We start from the raw sequence: 19,868 nt of genomic DNA on the forward strand, positions 1-19,868 counted from the left end.
TCACACAATACCCTTATACACACACGCTGATCCCTCCCTTGTTGCCATGGAAACGTGTCCTTTTGCCACAATGAATGCATGTACAGTCACGCACTACGCACACATACACACGCACAATTCTTTGTGTCAATGCTGATTGCTGTTAAAGTCAATATTGACTTTGTATCAACGTGCACACAAACACACATAGACACACACACACAGAGTGGGTGTGGTTCTTGCCTAGAGAAAGTCAGTGAGATTGTCCTGTGAAAAAGTATGCGTGTATAGCACTGTACATACTGTACATGTTTGTGTGTCAGTCTGAGATGTGTTGGAATTTTGATAAAAACAATGCATGTTGGCGCCAGTAGAGAACACATGAATATGTTAGTACACCGTCTTTACCACGGACTCAGCTGCTTGGTTGACTCTCCAGGCTCTCATGCTAGCAGCCAGTCGGCGTCTTATTGTGTGAATGCTCCAAACGTTCACACATATAGTTTTCTACACCCAAAGTCATGTATTTGTTGTTGTTGTTGTTCTTCTTCTCCGGATTTTGGCGCGTTCTACCGTCCACATTTTTCATCCAACTCGAACCGCTCCAAGTTCAAACTATACAGTTTCTTCGGGAATGGCTGGGTTTTCCTTGACAAATTCCCCCCCAAAAATTCCCAGAATTCCAGGTTTTCCGGGACATTTTCCCCATTCAAACTTCCATCATTTCCACATGTTTCAACCTATTCATACCATTCCACCTTCAACATATTACACCATTCTGGAAATTCAAACTATAATTTTTGCAAGTTCAACAGTTTTTTCCAGGATTTTCCGAAATTCCTGGTTTTCCAAAGCCCTATTTCCACCCTATTTCTGGTTTTCCGATTCAAACCATTCCACCTTCAACATATTCCACTCATCCTGGAAATTCAAACTATCATTTTTCCTAGTTCCAAAAAAATTCAAGGAATTCATAGAATTCTCAATTTTTTTTAAACATTTTTTTCTGGCGGCTACTCCTTCCACATTTTTCAACCCACTTTAACCGTTCCACCGTCAACACATTCCTCTTAATCAGGACAAAAAAGAAGTTCTTTTTTTTAACTGGAAAAATTCCCGGTTTTCCCCAAATTCCAGGAATTCCATTATAGCATTTTTTAATTATAAATGTTAATTTCTCGACCGATTTGAAAAATTCCAACACAAACCACCCAAACTGGGAGCCTTGCTTCCGTCAGTCTACCCCAGGGCAGCTGTGGCTACAAATGTAGCTTACCACCACCAGGTGTGAATCAATGATGGGTTCCCATTCCTCTGTGAGCGCTTTGAGTATCTAATAATAGAAAAGCGCGATATAATATCTAATCCTGTCAAATGTAGTTGGTGACGAACCCCAAGATGCAGAGATGGAGGCAGGCATGGAGTGAGAAAACATGATTAAATAAAAATAATAGAACTAGAACAAACAAAAGGGTACTAACACAAAGCGCGCACGAGGCGGATAACAAACTAAGGGAGCTAGCGTGGGAGTTAAAAAATAAAAGGAGCTTAACATGGAAGTTAGCAAAAATAAAAACGCCTAGCGTGGAAGCTAGCAGGTCTCGAGCAGGAAACACAAGTCGTACATGAAATATGAAAACAAACTTGGAAGCAGGGAACAAAAGGCAGTACGCTAAAAACCGCAATCAGTTGAAGCATACCGCAACGCTGCATTGACAAAAAAGACACGACAGGTAGCAACGACAATAGCGACATCGACATAACAATAATCCAGCACTCGACTGGAGGACAAAACAGCTTCAAATAGGAGTGGGCTGATTGACAGCAGGTGTGGCCAGGTGCCAATCAGCCGCAGCTGAGGGAAAACAGCGCACGGGGAAAAAAACAGGAAACGGACAAAATAAGAGCGCTGACAGGAACTAAAAACAGGAAATACTAAACACACAGAGGAATAACTAAAACACAAATAAGCTGTCAGTGGCAAGCCTGACAAATCCGTTATTATTATTATTAATATTATTAAATTTAAACTCTTCAACATTCAAACTATTCTCACATTCATACTACATTCTGTCAGCATTTCAGTTCAACTTCAGCATCGGAGCATTCACACGCAGTCATCTAGTTCTTCTTCTTCTTGACCCTGCAGCTGCTGCACATGAAGAGCAACAAGTACCTGACCGTCAACAAGCGACTGCCCGCCCTGCTGGAGAAGAACGCCATGCGGGTCACACTGGACGGAACGGGCAACGAAGGCTCGTGGCTTTTCATCCAACCTTTCTGGAAGCTGCGCGCCAACGGAGACAATGTAACCACGCCTCGCAATGTTTACACTCGCCAGTCCAGCCGGCCGGGTCTCCGTACAAATACATTGACCGGAGCATTTTGTGCATTGAAAATGCTAAACCCAACCTCGGTTTATGCTAAGATCGGTGAAAGAAACGTTCCCTTCCTAGCTTTGTGTTCCGAAACAAATATTTTGGTACCGGCGGTCCTACGATTTGTGGGTTACGCGTGACTTCATGAGCGGCGATCACTCCAACAGCACTGAGAGCGGACTCAGCCAAACGTTGAAATTTTCAATGACAACAATGAAATTGACACAAAAAAACCTGCTCCGACGTCAATAAAGTAAGGGTTTAAAAATGCGTTAACTTGATGCTACCATACACTGTTGACATGCTACTGATAAGCATCAGTGGTTTTACATGGCAATTTTAACACCTCCAGATTTGTTCATGAAAACTACAACTAAGATCCACGTTACAATCTGGTACAATGCTTGCAGTATTAACACTATTTAGGGCGCAACAACAACTAAAACAACACACCATGAACTATAGACTACTGTCATCTAACGTCTTGGACTTGCAACTGTAATTGCAACTTAATTCTATACTTGCAAACGGGACTCAGAAATGTGATAATAGAAAAAGATACAAGAACCGGACAGCGGTTGTCATAATCGGCTCATTTTTAAATGTTGCAACGAAAAAATAACTTCATGCTAACATACACTGTTGGCATGCTACTTATTAATATTAGTGATTTTACATGGCAATTACAACACCTCCAGATTTGTTCATGAAAACTACAACTAAGATTCATGTTACAATCAAAGAGCCGTTGTGCAACTGGTAAAATACTTGCATTATAGCACTTTTTAGTGCACAACAAAAAAAACAACAACACACCATAAACTTTACACTACTGTCATCTAACGTCTTGGACTTGCAACGGTAATTGCAACTTAGTTCTATACTTGCAAATGAGACTCAGAAATGTGATAATGAAAAAAAAGATACAAGAACCGGACAGCGGTAGTCCTAATCGGCTCATTTTTAGATGTTGCAACGAAAAAATAACTTCATGCTAACATACACTGTTGGGGTGCTACTTATTAATATTAGTGATTTTACATGAAAATTTCAACACCTCCAGATTTGTTCATGAAAACTACAACTAAAATCCATATTACAATCAAACAGCCAGTGCGTAACTGGTCCAATACTTGCAGTATTAACACGTAGTAGGGCATAAAAAACAACAACAACACACCATACACCATACACTACTGTCATCTAATGTCTTGGACTTGCAACTGTAATTGCAACTTGATTCCATACTTGCAAATGAGACTCAGAAATGTGATAATAGACAGAGATACAAGAACCGGACAGCGGTTGTCATAATCGGCTCATTTTTAGATATTGCAACGAAAAAATAACTTGATGCTAACATACACTGTTGACATGCTACTGATTAGCATTAGTGATTTTACATGGCAAATTTCAACACTTCCAGATTTGTTCATGAAAACTACAACTAGGATCCACGTTACAATCTGTTACAATACTTGCAGTAGTAACACTTTTTAGGGTGCAACAAAAACCTAAACAACACCCCATAAGCTAGACACTACTGTCATCTAACGTCTTGGACTTGCAACTGTAATTGCAACTTAATTCTATACTTGCAAAAGAGACTCCGAAATGTGATGATAAAAAAAAAATTGAAGAACCGGACAGCGGTTGTCATAATCGGCTCATTTTTAGATGTTGCAACGAAAAAATAACTTCATGCTAACATACACTGTTGACATGCTACTTATTACTACTAGTGATTTTACATAGCAATTTCAACACCTCCAGATTTGTTCATGAAAACTACTACTAATATCCACGTTACTACTCAGTGGCCTAGTGTTTGGAGTGTCCGCCCTGAGATTGGTAGGTTCTGAGTTCAAACCCTGGCCGAGTCATACCAAAGACTATAAAAATGGGACCCATTACTTTCCAGCTTGGCACTCAGCATCAAGGTCTGGAATTGGGGGTTGAATCACCAAAAATTATACCTAGGCGCAGCCACCACTGCTGCCCACCGCTCCCCTCCCCTCCCAGGGGGTGATCAAGGGTGATGGGTCAAATGCAGAGAATAATTTCGCCACACTTAGTGTGTGTGTGTGTGACAATCATTGGTACTTTACTTTAGCAATCAAACAGCCGGTGCGTAACTGGTGCAATACTTGCAGTATTAACACTTTGCAGGGCGCAACAAAAAACAAAACAACGCATCATAAACTAAACACGACTGTCATCTAATGTCTTGAACTTTCAACTGTAATTCCAACTTAATTCTATACTTGCAAACGAGACTCAGAAATGTGATAATAGAAAAATATACAAGAACCGGACAGCGGTTGTCATAATCGGCTCATTTTTAAATGTTGCAATCCAAAAAAATTGATTTTAATATAAAAATAAATCCTTTTTATTAAGGAACAGGAGTACCAAAATTGGTATCGTTGAGTACAGGTGTCGATTCCCAAGTACCAATAATTGGTACTGTGTCGTTACAAATGTAAACAGTACCCTTCCCTAGTTTGAATGTTGACTTGTTGCAGGACATTTTGAACATATGTTGTCATACCAGGTGTCAGACATATTGTAAAGCAGGGGTCACCAACTCGGTGCCCGCGGGCACCAGGTCGCCCGTAAGGACCAGATGAGTCGCCCGCTGGCCTGTTCTAAAAATGGCTCAAATAGCAGCACCTACCAGTGAGCTGCCTCTATATTTTGATTTTCATTTATTCACTAACAAGTTGGTCTAGCTTTGCTCGACATTTTTAATTCCAAGAGAGACAAAACTCAAATGGAATTTGAAAATCCAAGAAAATATTTTAAAGACTTGTTTAAATAAATTCATTATTTTTTTTACTTTGCTTCTTATTACTTTCAGAAACACAATTTTAGAGAAAAAAAGCAACCTTAAAAATGATTTTGGGATTTTTAAACACGTATACCTTTTTACCTTTTAAATTCCTTCCTCTTCTTTCCTGCCAATTTAAATCAATGTTCAAGTATTTTCTTTTTTTTATTGTAAAGAATAATTAATACATTTTAATTTAATTCTTCATTCTAGCTTCTGTTTTTTCGCCGAATAATATTTGTGAAATATTTCTTCAAACTTACTATGATTAAAATTCCCCAAAAATATTCTGGTAAATCTAGAAAATCTGTAGAATCAAATTCAAATCTTGTTTCAAAGTCTTTTGAATTTCTTTTAAAATTTTTGTTCTGGAAAATCTAGAAGATATAATGATGTGTCTTTGTTAGAAATATAGCTTGGTCCAATTTGTTATATATTCTAACAAAGTGCAGATTGGATTTTAACCTATTTAAAACATGTCATCAAAATTCTAAAATTAATCTTAATCAGGAAAAATTAGTAATGATGTTCCATAAATTATTTTTTTCAATTTTTTCAAAAAGATTCGAAATAGCTAGTTTTTCTCTTCATTTTAATTTTTTTCCGTTGAATTTTGAATTTTAAAGAGTCGAAATTGAAGATAAACTATGTTTCAAAATTTAATTTTCATTTTTTTCGTGTTTTCTCCTCTTTTAAACCGTTCATTTAAGTGATTTTCATCATTTATTCTCCACAAAAAATCTTCCGTAAAAGGAAAAAAAATGTGCGACGGAATGACAGACAGAAATACCCCTTTTTTTACATATAGGGATTTATTTATTAAAGGTAAATTGAGCAAATTGGCTATTTCTGGCAATTTATTTAAGTGTGTATCAAACTGGTAGCCCTTCGCATTAATCACTACCCAAGAAGTAGCTCTTGCTTTCAAAAAGGTTGGTGACCCCTGTTGTAAAGAGTAAAGTTGTGCTCTGGCACCCCCAGGTGGTGGTGGGAGACAAAGTGATCTTGAACCCTGTCAACGCCGGCCAGCCGCTCCACGCCTCAAACTACGAGCTGAGCGACCATCCGGGCTGTAAGGAGGTCAGAGCGCCACGCCGGTCCTTCCCCAGCTTTAACGTGGCGTTGGAGCCAGTTCTCACGTGTTTGTGCGCCTCCTACAGGTCAACTCCGTGAACTGCAACACCAGCTGGAAAATCAACCTGTTCATGATGTTCAGCGACCACCGGGAGGAAGTGCTCAAAGGCGTGAGTCGCCCTCGATGGCCGGTGTCACCATACTTGCCAACCTTGAGACCTCCGATTTCAGGAGGTGGGGGGGCGTGGTCGGGGGTGGGGCGGAGTCGTGGTTTGGGGGCGTGGTTGGGGCGGGTGGCGTGGTTAAGAATAGAGTATATTTACAGCCAATATTTTTATATTGGCTGTAATTAATATATATATATATATTATATATGCATATATATATATATATGTTTGAAATACTTAACTTTCAGTGAATTCTAGCTATATATATTTATTTTATTATATATATAAATAAAAGAAATAGTTGAATTTCAGACGGCACCTATCAAATACACAGTAATAAAAACACAGTTGTTCTACTAACTGTACTGTGCTTGCTGGTTACTAAAAAAACAACAACACTTACCTTTCACTATTTGAGTAACGTCACTTCCGAGTTTCCAGAAGATGGCGCCAGTACGTGCTTTGCCCTGTCGTCTCTCGCTGTAAGCTCTGTGTCGGGCCCGACCTGGATTAGCTGCGCCCCTGAACATGCTGGCCCCCGGCAGGTTCGGTCTTTGGAACGCAAGATCTTTGACAAACAAAACGTTTATCCTGAAGGATTTCTTCACTTCCCGCGGGCGGTGGACTGGACTCCCTCTGTGTGACGGAAACATGGCTGCGAGCCGGTGAGTCCGCCCCTCTTAATGAACTTCTGCCTCCGGAGTGTTCCTACTTTGATTCTCCGCGGTCGTCCGGTTGAAAAGGAGGGGGATTAGCAGTCGTTTTTAAAAATGACTTTAAATGCCGTCAGATCCGCCTGCAATCCTCCTTTTCAAGCTTCGAACTGTGCCTTTTTGAGCTGGAGGGGGTGTGGTCTCCAGCTCCAGCTGAATTTCGGGAGATTTTCGGGAGGAAATTTCTTCCGGGAGGTTTTCGGGAGAGGCGCTGAATTTCGGGAGTTTCCCGGAAAATCCGGGAGCGTTGGCAAGTATGGGTGTCACGCAAAAACCGCTGACGCGCGCGCTTGTGGTGTGTCTTCCCAGGGCGACGTGGTGCGCCTGTTCCACGCCGAGCAGGAGAAGTTTCTCACCTGCGACGAGTACAAGAGCAAAATTCACGTGTTCCTACGCACCACACTCAGACAGTCGGCCACGTCGGCGACCAGCTCCAACGCCCTGTGGGAGGTCGAGGTACGATGCCAAGTCCGGCAATACCATCAAGTTACCGTCAGGTTCCTACATCACCTCCCCCTTTAGGTGGTCCACCACGATCCGTGTCGCGGAGGGGCGGGACACTGGAACAGCTTGTACCGCTTCAAACACCTGGCCACTGGGAACTACCTGGCAGCTGAGGTAACCATGGCAACCGTACTCTTTTGAGCCTCCAACCGATGAATTAAAACAGTTGGATGTAGAAGAGAAACAGGAAGTGACAGTCTGTAAAGAAGGGGGGTGTCCAAACTTTTTGCACTGAAAAATTAAATCATGCGGGGCCATTTTGGTATTTTTCAATCTCAAAACCAATATTTTTAATTATTTTTATTTTTATTTTTTACCTTCGGGGCTCCCTTTAAGTTGGGTAAATTCTAAAAATTTGGTAAACCAGAAAGGGTGTCAATCAAAACACTTTAAAAGTTATTCATACGGTAATATTTTTTTGACTTTCAATCCTTTAATTTCTAGATCAAGGGTCACCAACGCGGTGCCCGCGGGCACCAGGTCGACCGCAAGGACCAGATGAGTCGCCCGCTTGCCTGTTCTAATAATAGCTCAAATAGCAGCACTTACCAGTGAGCTGCCTCTATTTTTTACATATTATTTATTTACTAGCAAGCTGGTCTCGCTTTGCTCGACATTTTTAATTCTAAGAGAGACAAAACTCAAATAGAATTTGAAAATCCAAGAAAATATTTTAAAGTTTTGGTTTTCACTTGTTTAAATAAATTCATTATTTTATTTACTTTGCTTCTTATAACTTTCAGAAAGACAACCTTCAAAATTATTTTAGGATTTTTAAACACATATACCTTTTTACCTTTTAAATTCCTTCCTCTTCTTTCCTGACAATTTAAATCAATGTTCAAGTAAATTTATTTTTTTTACTGTAAAGAATAAATACATTTTAATTTAAATCTTCATTTTAGCTTCTGTTTTTTTATATATATAGATTTATTTATTAAAGGTAAATTGAGCAAATTGGCTATTTCTGGCAATTTATTTAAGTGTGTATCAAACTGGTAGCCCTTCGCATTAATCAGTACCCAAAAAGTAGCTCTTGGTTTTAAAAAGGTTGGTGACCCTTGTTCTAGATCAACTACAAATCTATCCGTCGACATAAAGTTGCATTTTTCCCAAAAATATTTTATGCCCTTTTTGTCAAAGAAAACCCAATTTTTTATGGCAAAAAATATCACAATGGAATATTTGATGTAAAGTAAATGAAGCCTTAAATAGGTTAATAATTTTTGGCCTGTGCAGCCTTTTGAGACACTTGTGATTTAGGGCTACATAAATAAACTTTGATTGATTGATAATTCATAACAACAGAAGTTTTCACCAATGTCTGTTTAAAAAAAAATACACATAAGATATTGAGGATCCAAAAGGGTCTCCTTCATAAGTGTTAAATAATTTTTTCCCCCTGTACTTTCAATGCTTGAATTTCTATATCAACTACAAATCTATCTGTCGACATGAAGTAAATTGTTTTTAAATACTTATTGCTCTTATCAAAAAAAAATATATATATATAAATGGAATATTTGTTGTGAAATAATTGAAGCATTAAATAAGTCAATAGTTTTAAACAGTGATTTTGACCAAAGACAGTCCATTTTTTTCTTTACTTTCAATGATTTGTATTCTGTGCTTTTCAGTTTAAAATTTTACATCAACTTCAAATATATCCGTCAACATGAAGTAAAAATATATATATATTTTTTTATTCCCTTTTTATCAAAGAAAACACATTTTTTTATGGCAAAAAAAAAAAAAAAATTGAATATTTGATGTGAAGTAATTGAAGCATTAAATGAGTCAATAATTCATAATAACAGAGATTTTGACCAACGACTGTTAAAAAAAATACACTAAAGATTTTGGGGATCCAAAAGGGCCTAAATCGTAAGTGTTAAGTCTATTTTATTTGTTTTACTTTCAATGTTTAAATTTCTTGATCAACTACAAATCTATCCGTTGACATAAAGTAAAAAAAAAAAAAAGTTTAATGTTTTATGCCCTTTTTGTCAAACCCTATTTTTATAACAAAAACACAAAATTAAAAAAAAAAAAATATATACATACTGTATATTTGATGTGAAGTAATTAAAGCCATAATACATCAATAATTCATAACAACCGTAATTTTGACCAATGACAGTTAAAAAACTAAAATACACTGAAAATATTAGGGATCCGAAAGGACCTCATTCATAAAAGTGTTACCGGTAAGTCTTTTTTTTTCCTTTACTTTCAATGCTTTGTTCGCTAAAATAATTGCTTTGCAGTTTTTTCCTGTGATGCCCCCCCCACCCTCAGAAAAATCTAGCTTGAAAAAATAAGGTTTTTGTAAAGTTTAATAAGTGTAGAGAGAAGCGCCTTACAACAGAAAGTAAGACGATATTCACAGCAAAAAAACAACTTTATTCTCCTACTTTTGTGGGCTTTTCGATAATTTATTTTGCTCATTTAAGAGACGCAATCCTCTGCGCACAAGTGTAGTAGATGATCTTTGCGTGCGCTATCAAGTTTGCGCGTGTTTTGGTGCAGGCAAACCTTCAGTAGATCAGGCCCTCAGTGTTCAAAGTACATCTTTCAGTAAACTAGGTCATAGTCCACACACTGATGATGTCATAAATGCGGCGTTGTGTGTAGAAGTGTGGCCTCCTCTGTCCTTTTACAACAAGTTGCAATGCATTATGGGATTAGTAGTTCTGCACGTTCATTGTGTCCTTGCAGGAAAATCCTGGTTACCGAGGCGACAACGCTGAAATGACCACCTCGGTGAGTTGGCCCATCCTCACATTATGACACGGGGAAAATACTGAAGCCAAAAGCAGTGAAGTTGGCATCTTGTGTAAATGGTAAATAAAAACAAAATATAATGATTAGCAAATCCTTTTCAATTTATATTCAATTGAATAGACTGCAAAGACAAGATATTTAACGTTGGAACTGGTAAACTTTATTTATTGCAAATATTCGCTCATCTGGAATTTGATGCCTGCAACATGTTTCAAAAAAAGCTGGCACAAGTGGCACAAAAGACTGAGAAAGTTGAGGAATGCTCATCAAACACTTATTTGGAGCATCCCACAGGTGAACAGGCTAATTGGGAACAGGCGGGTGGCATGATTGGGTGTAAAAGCAGCTTCCATGAAATGCTCAGTCACTCACAAACAAGGACGGGGTGAGGGTCACTACTTTGTGCGTGAACAAATTGTTTAAGAACAACATTTCTCAACCAGCTATTACAAGGAATTTAGGGATTTCCCCATCTATGCTCCGTAATATCATCCAAAGGTTCAGAGAATCTGGAGAAATCACTGCACGAAAGCGGAAATGCCCGTGACCTTCGATCCCACAGGCGGTACTGCATCAAAAACCGACATCAGTGTGTAAAGGATATCACCACATGGGCTCAAGAACACTTTAGAAAACCACTGTCAGTAACTACAGTTGGTTTCTACATCTATAACTGCAAGTTAAAACTCTACTATTCAAAGCGAAAGCCATTTATCAACAACACCCAGAAACACAGCCGGCTTCGCTGGGCACGAGCTCATCTAAAATGGACTGATGCAAAGTGTAAAAGTGTTATGTGGCGTGACGAGTCCTCATTTCAGATTGTTTTTGGAAACTGTGGACGTGGTGTCCTCCGGAACAAAGAGGAAAAGAACCATCCGGACTGTTCCAGGCGCAAAATTGAAAAGCCAGAATCTGTGATGGTATTGGGGTGTATTAATGCTCAGGGCTTGGGTAACTTACACATCTGTGAAGGCACCATTCATGCTGAAAGGTACATACAGGTTTTGGAGCAACATATGTCGCCCTCCAAGAAACGTTATCATGGACGCCCCTGCTTATTCCAGCAAGACGATGGCAAGCCACGTGTTACAACAGCGTGGCTTCACAGTACAAGAGTGCGGGTACTAGACTGGCCTGCCTGTAGTCTAGACCTGTCTCCCATTGAAAATGTGAAGCCTAAAATAGCAGAAGGGAGACTGTTGAACAACTGAAGCTGTACATCAAGCAAGAATGGGAATTAATTTCACTTCAAAAATGTGTCTTCTGTTCCCAAATGTTTACTGAGTGTTGTTAAAAGGAAAGGCCATGTAACACAGTGGTAAAAATGCCCCATTAAATTCTAAGTTAATGATTATTTGCAAAAAAAATAAAGTTTCTCAGTGTGAACATTTAATACCTTGTCTTTGCAGTCTATTGTATTGAATATAAGTTGAAAGGATTTGCAAATTATTGTATTCTGTTTTTTTTTTCCCATTTTGCACAACGTAAATGAAATTTAAAAACTTTTTGACCGCCCTGAACCTGTTCGCAGATGGAAAGTAGTCGCGGCAACAAGCGCTCTCACGGCGAGAGGATCAAGTACAAGCTGGTGGCCATGCTTCACGGCAACGACATCGCCTCCCTCTTTGAGCTGGACCCCACCACGCTGCAAAAGACGGACTCCTTTGTCCCGCGGTAAGGACTTCCTGTTGGGCTTTCACAATAAAATGCCACTGTCCGTAGTGGCTCCTTTTTTGTGAGGCTTTTCATGTAAAAGGGGCTTCGGATTGCTTCCAGGAACTCGTATGTGCGCTTCAGGCACCTGTGCACCAACACATGGATCCAGAGCACCAACGTTCCCATCGACATCGACGAGGAGAGACCCATCAGATTAATGGTGGGTTCTTCTCTCTGAACTGTGTTCCCGTATTAGAACCAGCAGCACTTTTAGGACAGTCACTAACATAATAGTGACAGTCCAGTCCATAGTGGATCTAACATAATAGTGTGAGAGTCCAGTCCATAGTGACAGTCCAGTCCATAGTGGATCTAACATAGTAGTGTGAGAGTCCAGTCCATAGTGGATTGAACATAATAGTGACAGTCCAGTCCATAGTGGATCTAACATAATAGTGTGAGAGTCCAATCCATAGTGGATCTAACATAATAGTGTGAGAGTCCAGTCCATAGTGGATCTAACATAAATGTGACAGTCCAGTCCATAGTGGATCTAACATAATAGTGTGAGAGTCCAGTCCATAGTGGATCTAACATAAATGTGACAGTCCAGTCCATAGTGGATCTAACATAATAGTGTGAGAGTCCAGTCCATAGTGGATCTAACATTATAGTTGGAGAGTCCAGTCCATAGTGGATCGAACATATTAGTGACAGTCCATTCCATAGTGGATCTATCATAATAGTGAAAGTCCAGTCCATAGTGGATCCAACATAATAGTGTGAGTCCAGTCCATAGTGGATCTAACATAATAGTGAGAGTCCAGTCCATAGTGGATCTAACATAATAGTGTGAGAGTCCAGTCCATAGTGGATCTAACTTAATAGTGACAGTCCAGTCCATAGTAGATCTAACATAATAGTGTGAGAGTCCAGTCCATAGTGGATCTGACATAATAGTGTGATAGTCCAGTCCATAGTGGATCTAACATTATAGTTGGAGAGTCCAGTCCATAGTATATCGAACATATTAGTGACAGTCCAGTCCATAGTGGATCTATCATAATAGTGAAAGTCCAGTCCATAGTGGATCTAACATAATAGTGTGAGTCCAGTCCATAGTGGATCTAACATAATAGTGTGAGAGTCCAATCCATAGTGGATCTAACATAATAGTGACAGTCCAGTCCACAGTGGATCGAACATAATAGTGTGAGAGTCCAGTCCATAGTGGATCTAAGATAATAGTGTGAGAGTCCAGTCCATAGTGACAGTCCAGTCCATAGTGGATCTAAGATAATAGTGTGAGAGTCCAGTCCATAGTGGATCTAACATAGTAGTGTGAGAGTCCAGTCCATAGTGGATTGAACATAATAGTGACAGTCCAGTCCATAGTGGATCTAACATAATAGTGTGAGAGTCCAGTCCATAGTGGATCTAACATAATAGTGACAGTCCAGTCCATAGTGGATCGAACATAATAGTGTGAGAGTCCAGTCCATAGTGGATCGAACATAATAGTGACAGTCCAGTCCATAGTGGATCGAACATCATAGTGTGAGAGTCCAGTCCATAGTGGATCTAACATTATAGTTGGAGAGTCCAGTCCATAGTGGATCGAACATAGTAGTGTGAGAGTCCAGTCCATAGTGGATCTAACATAATAGTGTGAGAGTCCAATCCATAGTGGATCTAACATAATAGTGTGATAGTCCAGTCCATAGTGGATCTAACATTATAGTTGGAGAGTCCAGTCCATAGTGGATCGAACATATTAGTGACAGTCCAGTCCATAGTGGATCTATCATAATAGTGTGAGAGTCCAGGCCATAGTGGATCTAACATAGTAGTGTGAGAGTCCAGTCCATAGTGGATTGAACATAATAGTGACAGTCCAGTCCATAGTGGATCTAACATAATAGTGTGAGAGTCCAATCCATAGTGGATCTAACATAATAGTGTGAGAGTCCAGTCCATAGTGGATCTAACATATTAGTGACAGTCCAGTCCATAGTGGATCTATCATAATAGTGTAAGTCCAGTCCATAGTGGATCGAACATAATAGTGTTAGAGTCCAGTCCATAGTGGATCTAACATAATAGTGTGAGAGTCCAGTCCACAGTGGCTTGAACATAATAGTGACAGACCAGTCCATAGTGGATCTAACATAATAGTGTGAGAGTCCAGTCCATAGTGGATCTAACATAATAGTGTGAGAGTCCAGTCCATAGTGGATCGAACATAATAGTGTGAGAGTTCAGTCCATAGTGGATCTAACATAATAGTGTGAGTCCAGCCCATAGTGGATCTAACATAATAGTGTGAGAGTCCAGTCCATAGTGGATCTAACATAATAGTGACAGTCCAGTCCATAGTGGATCTAACATAATAGTGTGAGTCCAGTCCATAGTGGATCTAACATAATAGTGTGAGAGTCCAGTCCATAGTGGATCTAACATAATAGTGACAGTCCAGTCCATAGTGGATCTAACATAATAGTGTGAGAGTCCAGTCCATAGTGGATCTAACATAATAGTGACAGTCCAGTCCTTAGTGGATCGAACATAATAGTGAAAGTCCTGTCCATAGTGGATCTAACATAATAGTGTGAGTTCAGTCCATAGTGGATCAAACATAATAGTGTGAGTCCAGTCCATAGTGGAGCTAAGATAATAGTGACAGTCCAGTCTATAGTTGATCTAACATAATAGTGGGAGTCCAGTCCATAGTGGATCCAACATAATAGTGACATTCCAGTCCATAGTGGATCTAACATAATAGTGACAGTCCAGTCCATAGTGGATCTAACATAATAGTGTGAGTCCAGTCCATAGTGGATCTAACATAATAGTGAGAGTCCAGTCCATAGTGGATCTAACATAATAGTGAGAGTCCAGTCCATAGTGGATTTAACGTAATAGTGACAGTCCAGTCCATAGTGGATCAAACATAACAGTGTGAAAGTCCAGTCCATAGTGGATCTAACATAATAGTGAGAGTCCAGTCTATAGTGGATCAAACATAATAGTGACAGTCCAGTCCTTAGTGGATCGAACATAATAGTGAAAGTCCTGTCCATAGTGGATCTAACATAATAGTGTGAGAGTCCAGTCCATAGTGGATCTAACATAATAGTGAAAGTCCTGTCCATAGTGGATATAACATAATAGTGAAAGTCCAGTCGATAGTGGATTGAACATAATAGTGTGAAAGTCCAGTCCATACCGAATCCAATATAGTAGCGAGAGTCCCGTCCATAGTAGAGCCAGCATGAGACCATTCCAAGCGGAGACGGGTCTGCAGCGCCATCCCGGGTCCCGACTCTGGACGGCCATCACTTCATCCATGGCCACCAGACCTGTGCGCCCCCCTCCACAATGGAGAGGAGGGCAGGAGGAGAAAAGAAAAGAAACGGCAGATCAATAATAATAAAGAAATAATAAAGCGCTAGAAGTTCAATAGGGTCCTCTGTCCCAAAGGGACATTGGGTCCCTAATAGGGAGCCAGTGTTTTGAATGACTCTTTGAAAGGAGCGGTTTCCCTTCAATGAGTCATCAATCCCATCTGGAGAATAGAAACCACATACAAACCGATTTTTCTGCAGTTAGGAACGTGTCCCACTAAAGAGGACAAGGAGGCATTTGCCATCGTCTCGGTTCCTGTCATGGAGATCCGAGATCTGGACTTTGCCAATGACGCCAGCGCCATGCTGAGCACGGTGGTGGACCAGTTCAGTCGGGGCTTCATCAGTCAGAACGATCGACGGTAGGTGTCTTCTCACCTTTGTTTGCGTGTGCGCGCACTGACTGTATCCTTCGCCAGCTTCGCCATCAAACTGTTGGAGGACGTGGTCTTCTTCGTGGCCGACGTGGTCAACAGCGGCCAGACGGTGTTGGACATCGCCATGACCAAAGCCAACCGCGAGAGACAGAAGCTGATGAGGGAGCAGAACATCCTCAAGCAGGTGGGCGAGCGATCACACGCCTGCGTATCTGGACTTCAACAATGAGATGTGTTCTCGTGTGCCTTCAGATCTTTGGCATCCTGAAGGTTCCGTTCAAGGACAGAGGGGGAGGAGAAGGACCTCTGCTGCGTTTGGAAGAGCTTGCGGACCAGAAGAACTCTCCCTACCAGTACATGCTCAGACTCTGCTACCGTGTCCTACGACATTCACAGGAGGACTACCGCAAGAACCAGGTAAGAAAAAAATCCATTTATCATTCCTATGAATCCTGAATGCCGTGGAACCTTGATTTACAAACCCCTCTATTTGCCAACTTTTCTACTTACAAACATTTAGTTACAGCCTCTCTTTGCAAACCATGTCTGTGCACAAACGCTCCACACAGTCATTATTTTTCATGCCTTCCAGACAAAACGCAGGGTGCAACTTCTTTTCATTGTTTGATATACAGTACTGCAGTAGTCACCATTCTTTCCGACCCCAAGATCCCTGGTCTTAGCCAAAAACCAAAGCAAGATCTACCCCTGCGTCAACTATGTTGTCTTATGTACTGTTCAGTAAAGGCCAAAAGTTTGGACAGACCTTCTCATTCAATGCGTTTTCTTTATTTTTCAGGACTATCTACATTGTAGATTGTCACATCACAACTATTAATGAACACGTGTGGCGTTATGTACTTAACAAAAAAAGGTGAAATAACTCACAACATGTTTTAAATTGAATTTCTTCAAAATAGCCACCCTCTGCTCGGATTACTGCTTTACACACTCTTGGCATTCTCTCGATGACCTTGAAGAGGTAGGCACCTGAAATGGTTTTCACTTCACAGGTGACAGTTTTGATGCCTCAGGTCAGTGGTTCTCAACCTTTTTTCAGTGATGTACACCCGGTGAACATTTTTTTAATTCAAGTACCCCCTAATCAGAGCAAAGCATTTTTGGTTGAAAAAAAGAGATAAAGAACTAAAATACATCACTATATCATCAGTTTCTGATTTATTAAATTGTATAGCAGTGTAAAATATTGCTCATTTCTAGTGGTCTTTCTTGAACTATTTGGAAAAAAAGATATAAAAATAACTAAAAACTTGTTGAAAAATAAACACGTGATTCAATTATGAATAAACATTTCTACACATAGAATCATCAACTTAAAGTGTCCTCTTTGAGGATTGTAATAGAGATCCATCTGGATTCATTAACTTAATTCTAAACATTTCTTAACAAAAAAAGAAATCTTTAACATCATAATTCATGGAATATGTCCACAAAAAATCTCGCTGTCAGCACTGAATTACAAGCAATTGTTGTTTTTTTTCACAGTTTATCAACTTACATTCATATTTTCTTGAAGTATTATTCAATAAATATTTATAAAGGATTTTTGAATTGTTGCTATTTTTAGAATATTAAAAAAAAAAATCTCACGTACCCCTTGGCATGCCTTCAAGTACCCCCTGGGGTACGCGTACCCCCATTTGAGAATGGGGGTACGCGTTTACATCTACAATGTAAACAATCATGAAAATAAAGAAAATGCATTGAAATGAGGTGTGTCCAAACTTTTGGCCTGTCAAGTACATATATATATATATATATATATATATATATATATATATATATATTAGGGTGTGGGAAAAAATCGTTTCGAATACGAATCGCGATTCTCACGTGCGATTCAGAATCTATTCTCATTAATCAATCCAACAAACCGATACCCAGCAATACCATAACAATGAAAACCAATTCCAAAACCAGACATGACCCAGCAACACTCAGAACTGCAATAAACGGAGCAATTGAGAGGAGACACAAACGCGACACAGAACAAACCAAAAGTAGTGAAACAAGTTGAGTTCATACCAAAATGGATACATGGATGATACAGCAGAGGATTGTTAGAATGTCATGTGGTCAGATGAAACCAAAATAGAACTTTTTGGTATAAACTCAACTTGTCGTGTTTGGAGGAAGAAGAATACTGAGTTGCATTCCAAGAACACCATACCTACTGTGAAGCATGGGGGTGGAAACATCATGCTTTGGGGCTGTTTTTCCGCTAAGGGGACAGGACGATTGATCCGTGTTAAGGAAAGAATGAATGGGGCCATGTATCGTGAGATTTTGAGCCAAAACCTCCTTTCATCAGTGAGAGCTTTGAATGGTTGACCAAATACTTATTTTCCACCGTAATTTACAAATAAATTATTTAAAATCCCTACAACGTGAATTCCTGGATTTTTTTTCCACATTCTGTCTCTCACAGTTGAAGTGTACCTATGATGAAAATTACGCACCTCTGTCATCATTTTAAGTGGGAGAACTTGCACAATCGGTGGCTGACTAAATACTTTTTTGCCCTACTGTACACATATATATCTATATACACACACATATATATATCCCTAAATTGTTTGCACTTTGAGAAACGTTGTTTTTAAACTGTTTGACTATTTGCTCACGCAGTTGTGGACAAAGGGGTGTACCTCGCCCCATCCTTTCTTGTGAAAGACTGAGCATTTTTTGGGGAAGCTGTTTTTATACCCAATCATGGCACCCACCTGTTCCCAATTAGCCTGCACACCTGTGGGATGCTCCAAATAAGTGTTTGATGAGCATTCCTCAACTTTGTCAGTATTTATTGCCACCTTTCCCAACTTCTCTGTCACATGTTGCCGGAATCAAATTCTAAAGTTAATGATTATTTGCAAAAAAAATAATAAAAATGTTTATGAGTTTGAACATCAAATATGTTGTCTTTGTAGCATATTCAACTGAATATGGGTTGAAGAAGATTTGCAAATCATTGTATTCCGTTTATATTTACATCTAACACAATTTCCCAACTCATATGCAAACGGGGTTTGTAGAACATGAATGCATGAGTAAAGCGTAACATGTCCCCTTTCCTTGGGCTCCTCCCCCCAGGAGTACATCGCCAAGCAGTTCGGTCTGATGCAGGGTCAGATCGGTTACGACATCCTGGCGGAGGACACCATCACCGCGCTGCTGCACAACAACCGCAAGCTGCTGGAGAAGCACATCACCAAGACCGAGGTGGAGACCTTCGTCAGCCTCGTCCGCAAGAACCGAGAGCCCCGGTAGGTGATGTCGGCGGCGGGAGGCGGGGCTTGGAGTGTTGCGAGCGTGCTCAGTTTGTGTTTGTATGTGCAGGTTTCTTGACTACCTGTCTGACCTGTGCGTGTCCAACAACGTGGCCATCCCCGTCACTCAGGAGCTCATCTGCAAATGTGTGTTGGACCCCAAAAACCAGGACATCCTCATCAAGACAGAGTGAGGCTCTGGTCTCAGTCTATGTTTGTTAAACACGTCTCATTAGGACTTTCACTAACACGTCTTCTAACTCATTCACTGTAAAAAGACGTCTTCCGAACATGTCAAGACGCGAATGGCTGCAAATCCTTTGATCTACCTCATTGTCTCGGTGCTCAATTTGTTTGCGTTCAGGCGTCGCCTGCCAAAAGACGTGGCCCCTGGCGAAATCTCTACACAGTACATGGGAATGGACGACTACGGAGACGAAGACGAGGTATGTCTTATTCTTTTTGGGTTTTTTTCTGACAGCAACTAATCAAACCATCAGGTTTAGCAGATGCTAATCTCTCCCCAAGGGAACTTCTTCCTGCTCTTACAACTAAAAAGACAAGTGAGCAGGAAATAGGCTCAAAAAGATTGATTCAAGGTTATTGTCATTAGGGATGTGAAGTGAAGTGAATTATATTTATATAGCGCTTTTCTCTAGTGACTCAAAGCGCTTTACATAGTGAAACCCAATATTTAAGTTACATTTAAACC

The 19,868-nt window shown here is 40.0% G+C and overlaps 1 protein-coding gene across 1 annotated transcript in view; it reads left to right on the forward strand.

Moving 5' to 3' along the window:
* The window catches only part of itpr3 (inositol 1,4,5-trisphosphate receptor, type 3), a 140,654-nt gene that overhangs the window by 32,134 nt on the left and 88,652 nt on the right, over positions 1-19,868 (forward strand). The window contains exons 5-18 of the mRNA XM_061902779.1: positions 2,129-2,287; positions 6,169-6,267; positions 6,348-6,431; positions 7,451-7,597; positions 7,664-7,759; positions 10,364-10,408; positions 11,964-12,106; positions 12,209-12,308; positions 15,694-15,854; positions 15,912-16,053; positions 16,122-16,286; positions 18,981-19,153; positions 19,227-19,346; positions 19,521-19,602. Coding sequence (XP_061758763.1) covers positions 2,129-2,287; positions 6,169-6,267; positions 6,348-6,431; positions 7,451-7,597; positions 7,664-7,759; positions 10,364-10,408; positions 11,964-12,106; positions 12,209-12,308; positions 15,694-15,854; positions 15,912-16,053; positions 16,122-16,286; positions 18,981-19,153; positions 19,227-19,346; positions 19,521-19,602 — 1,716 coding nt within the window. The remainder of the gene's footprint in view (positions 1-2,128; positions 2,288-6,168; positions 6,268-6,347; positions 6,432-7,450; positions 7,598-7,663; positions 7,760-10,363; positions 10,409-11,963; positions 12,107-12,208; positions 12,309-15,693; positions 15,855-15,911; positions 16,054-16,121; positions 16,287-18,980; positions 19,154-19,226; positions 19,347-19,520; positions 19,603-19,868) is intronic.

The sequence above is a fragment of the Nerophis ophidion genome, linkage group LG06, assembly GCF_033978795.1.
Source record: "Nerophis ophidion isolate RoL-2023_Sa linkage group LG06, RoL_Noph_v1.0, whole genome shotgun sequence".
Classification (NCBI taxonomy): Eukaryota; Metazoa; Chordata; class Actinopteri; order Syngnathiformes; family Syngnathidae; genus Nerophis; species Nerophis ophidion.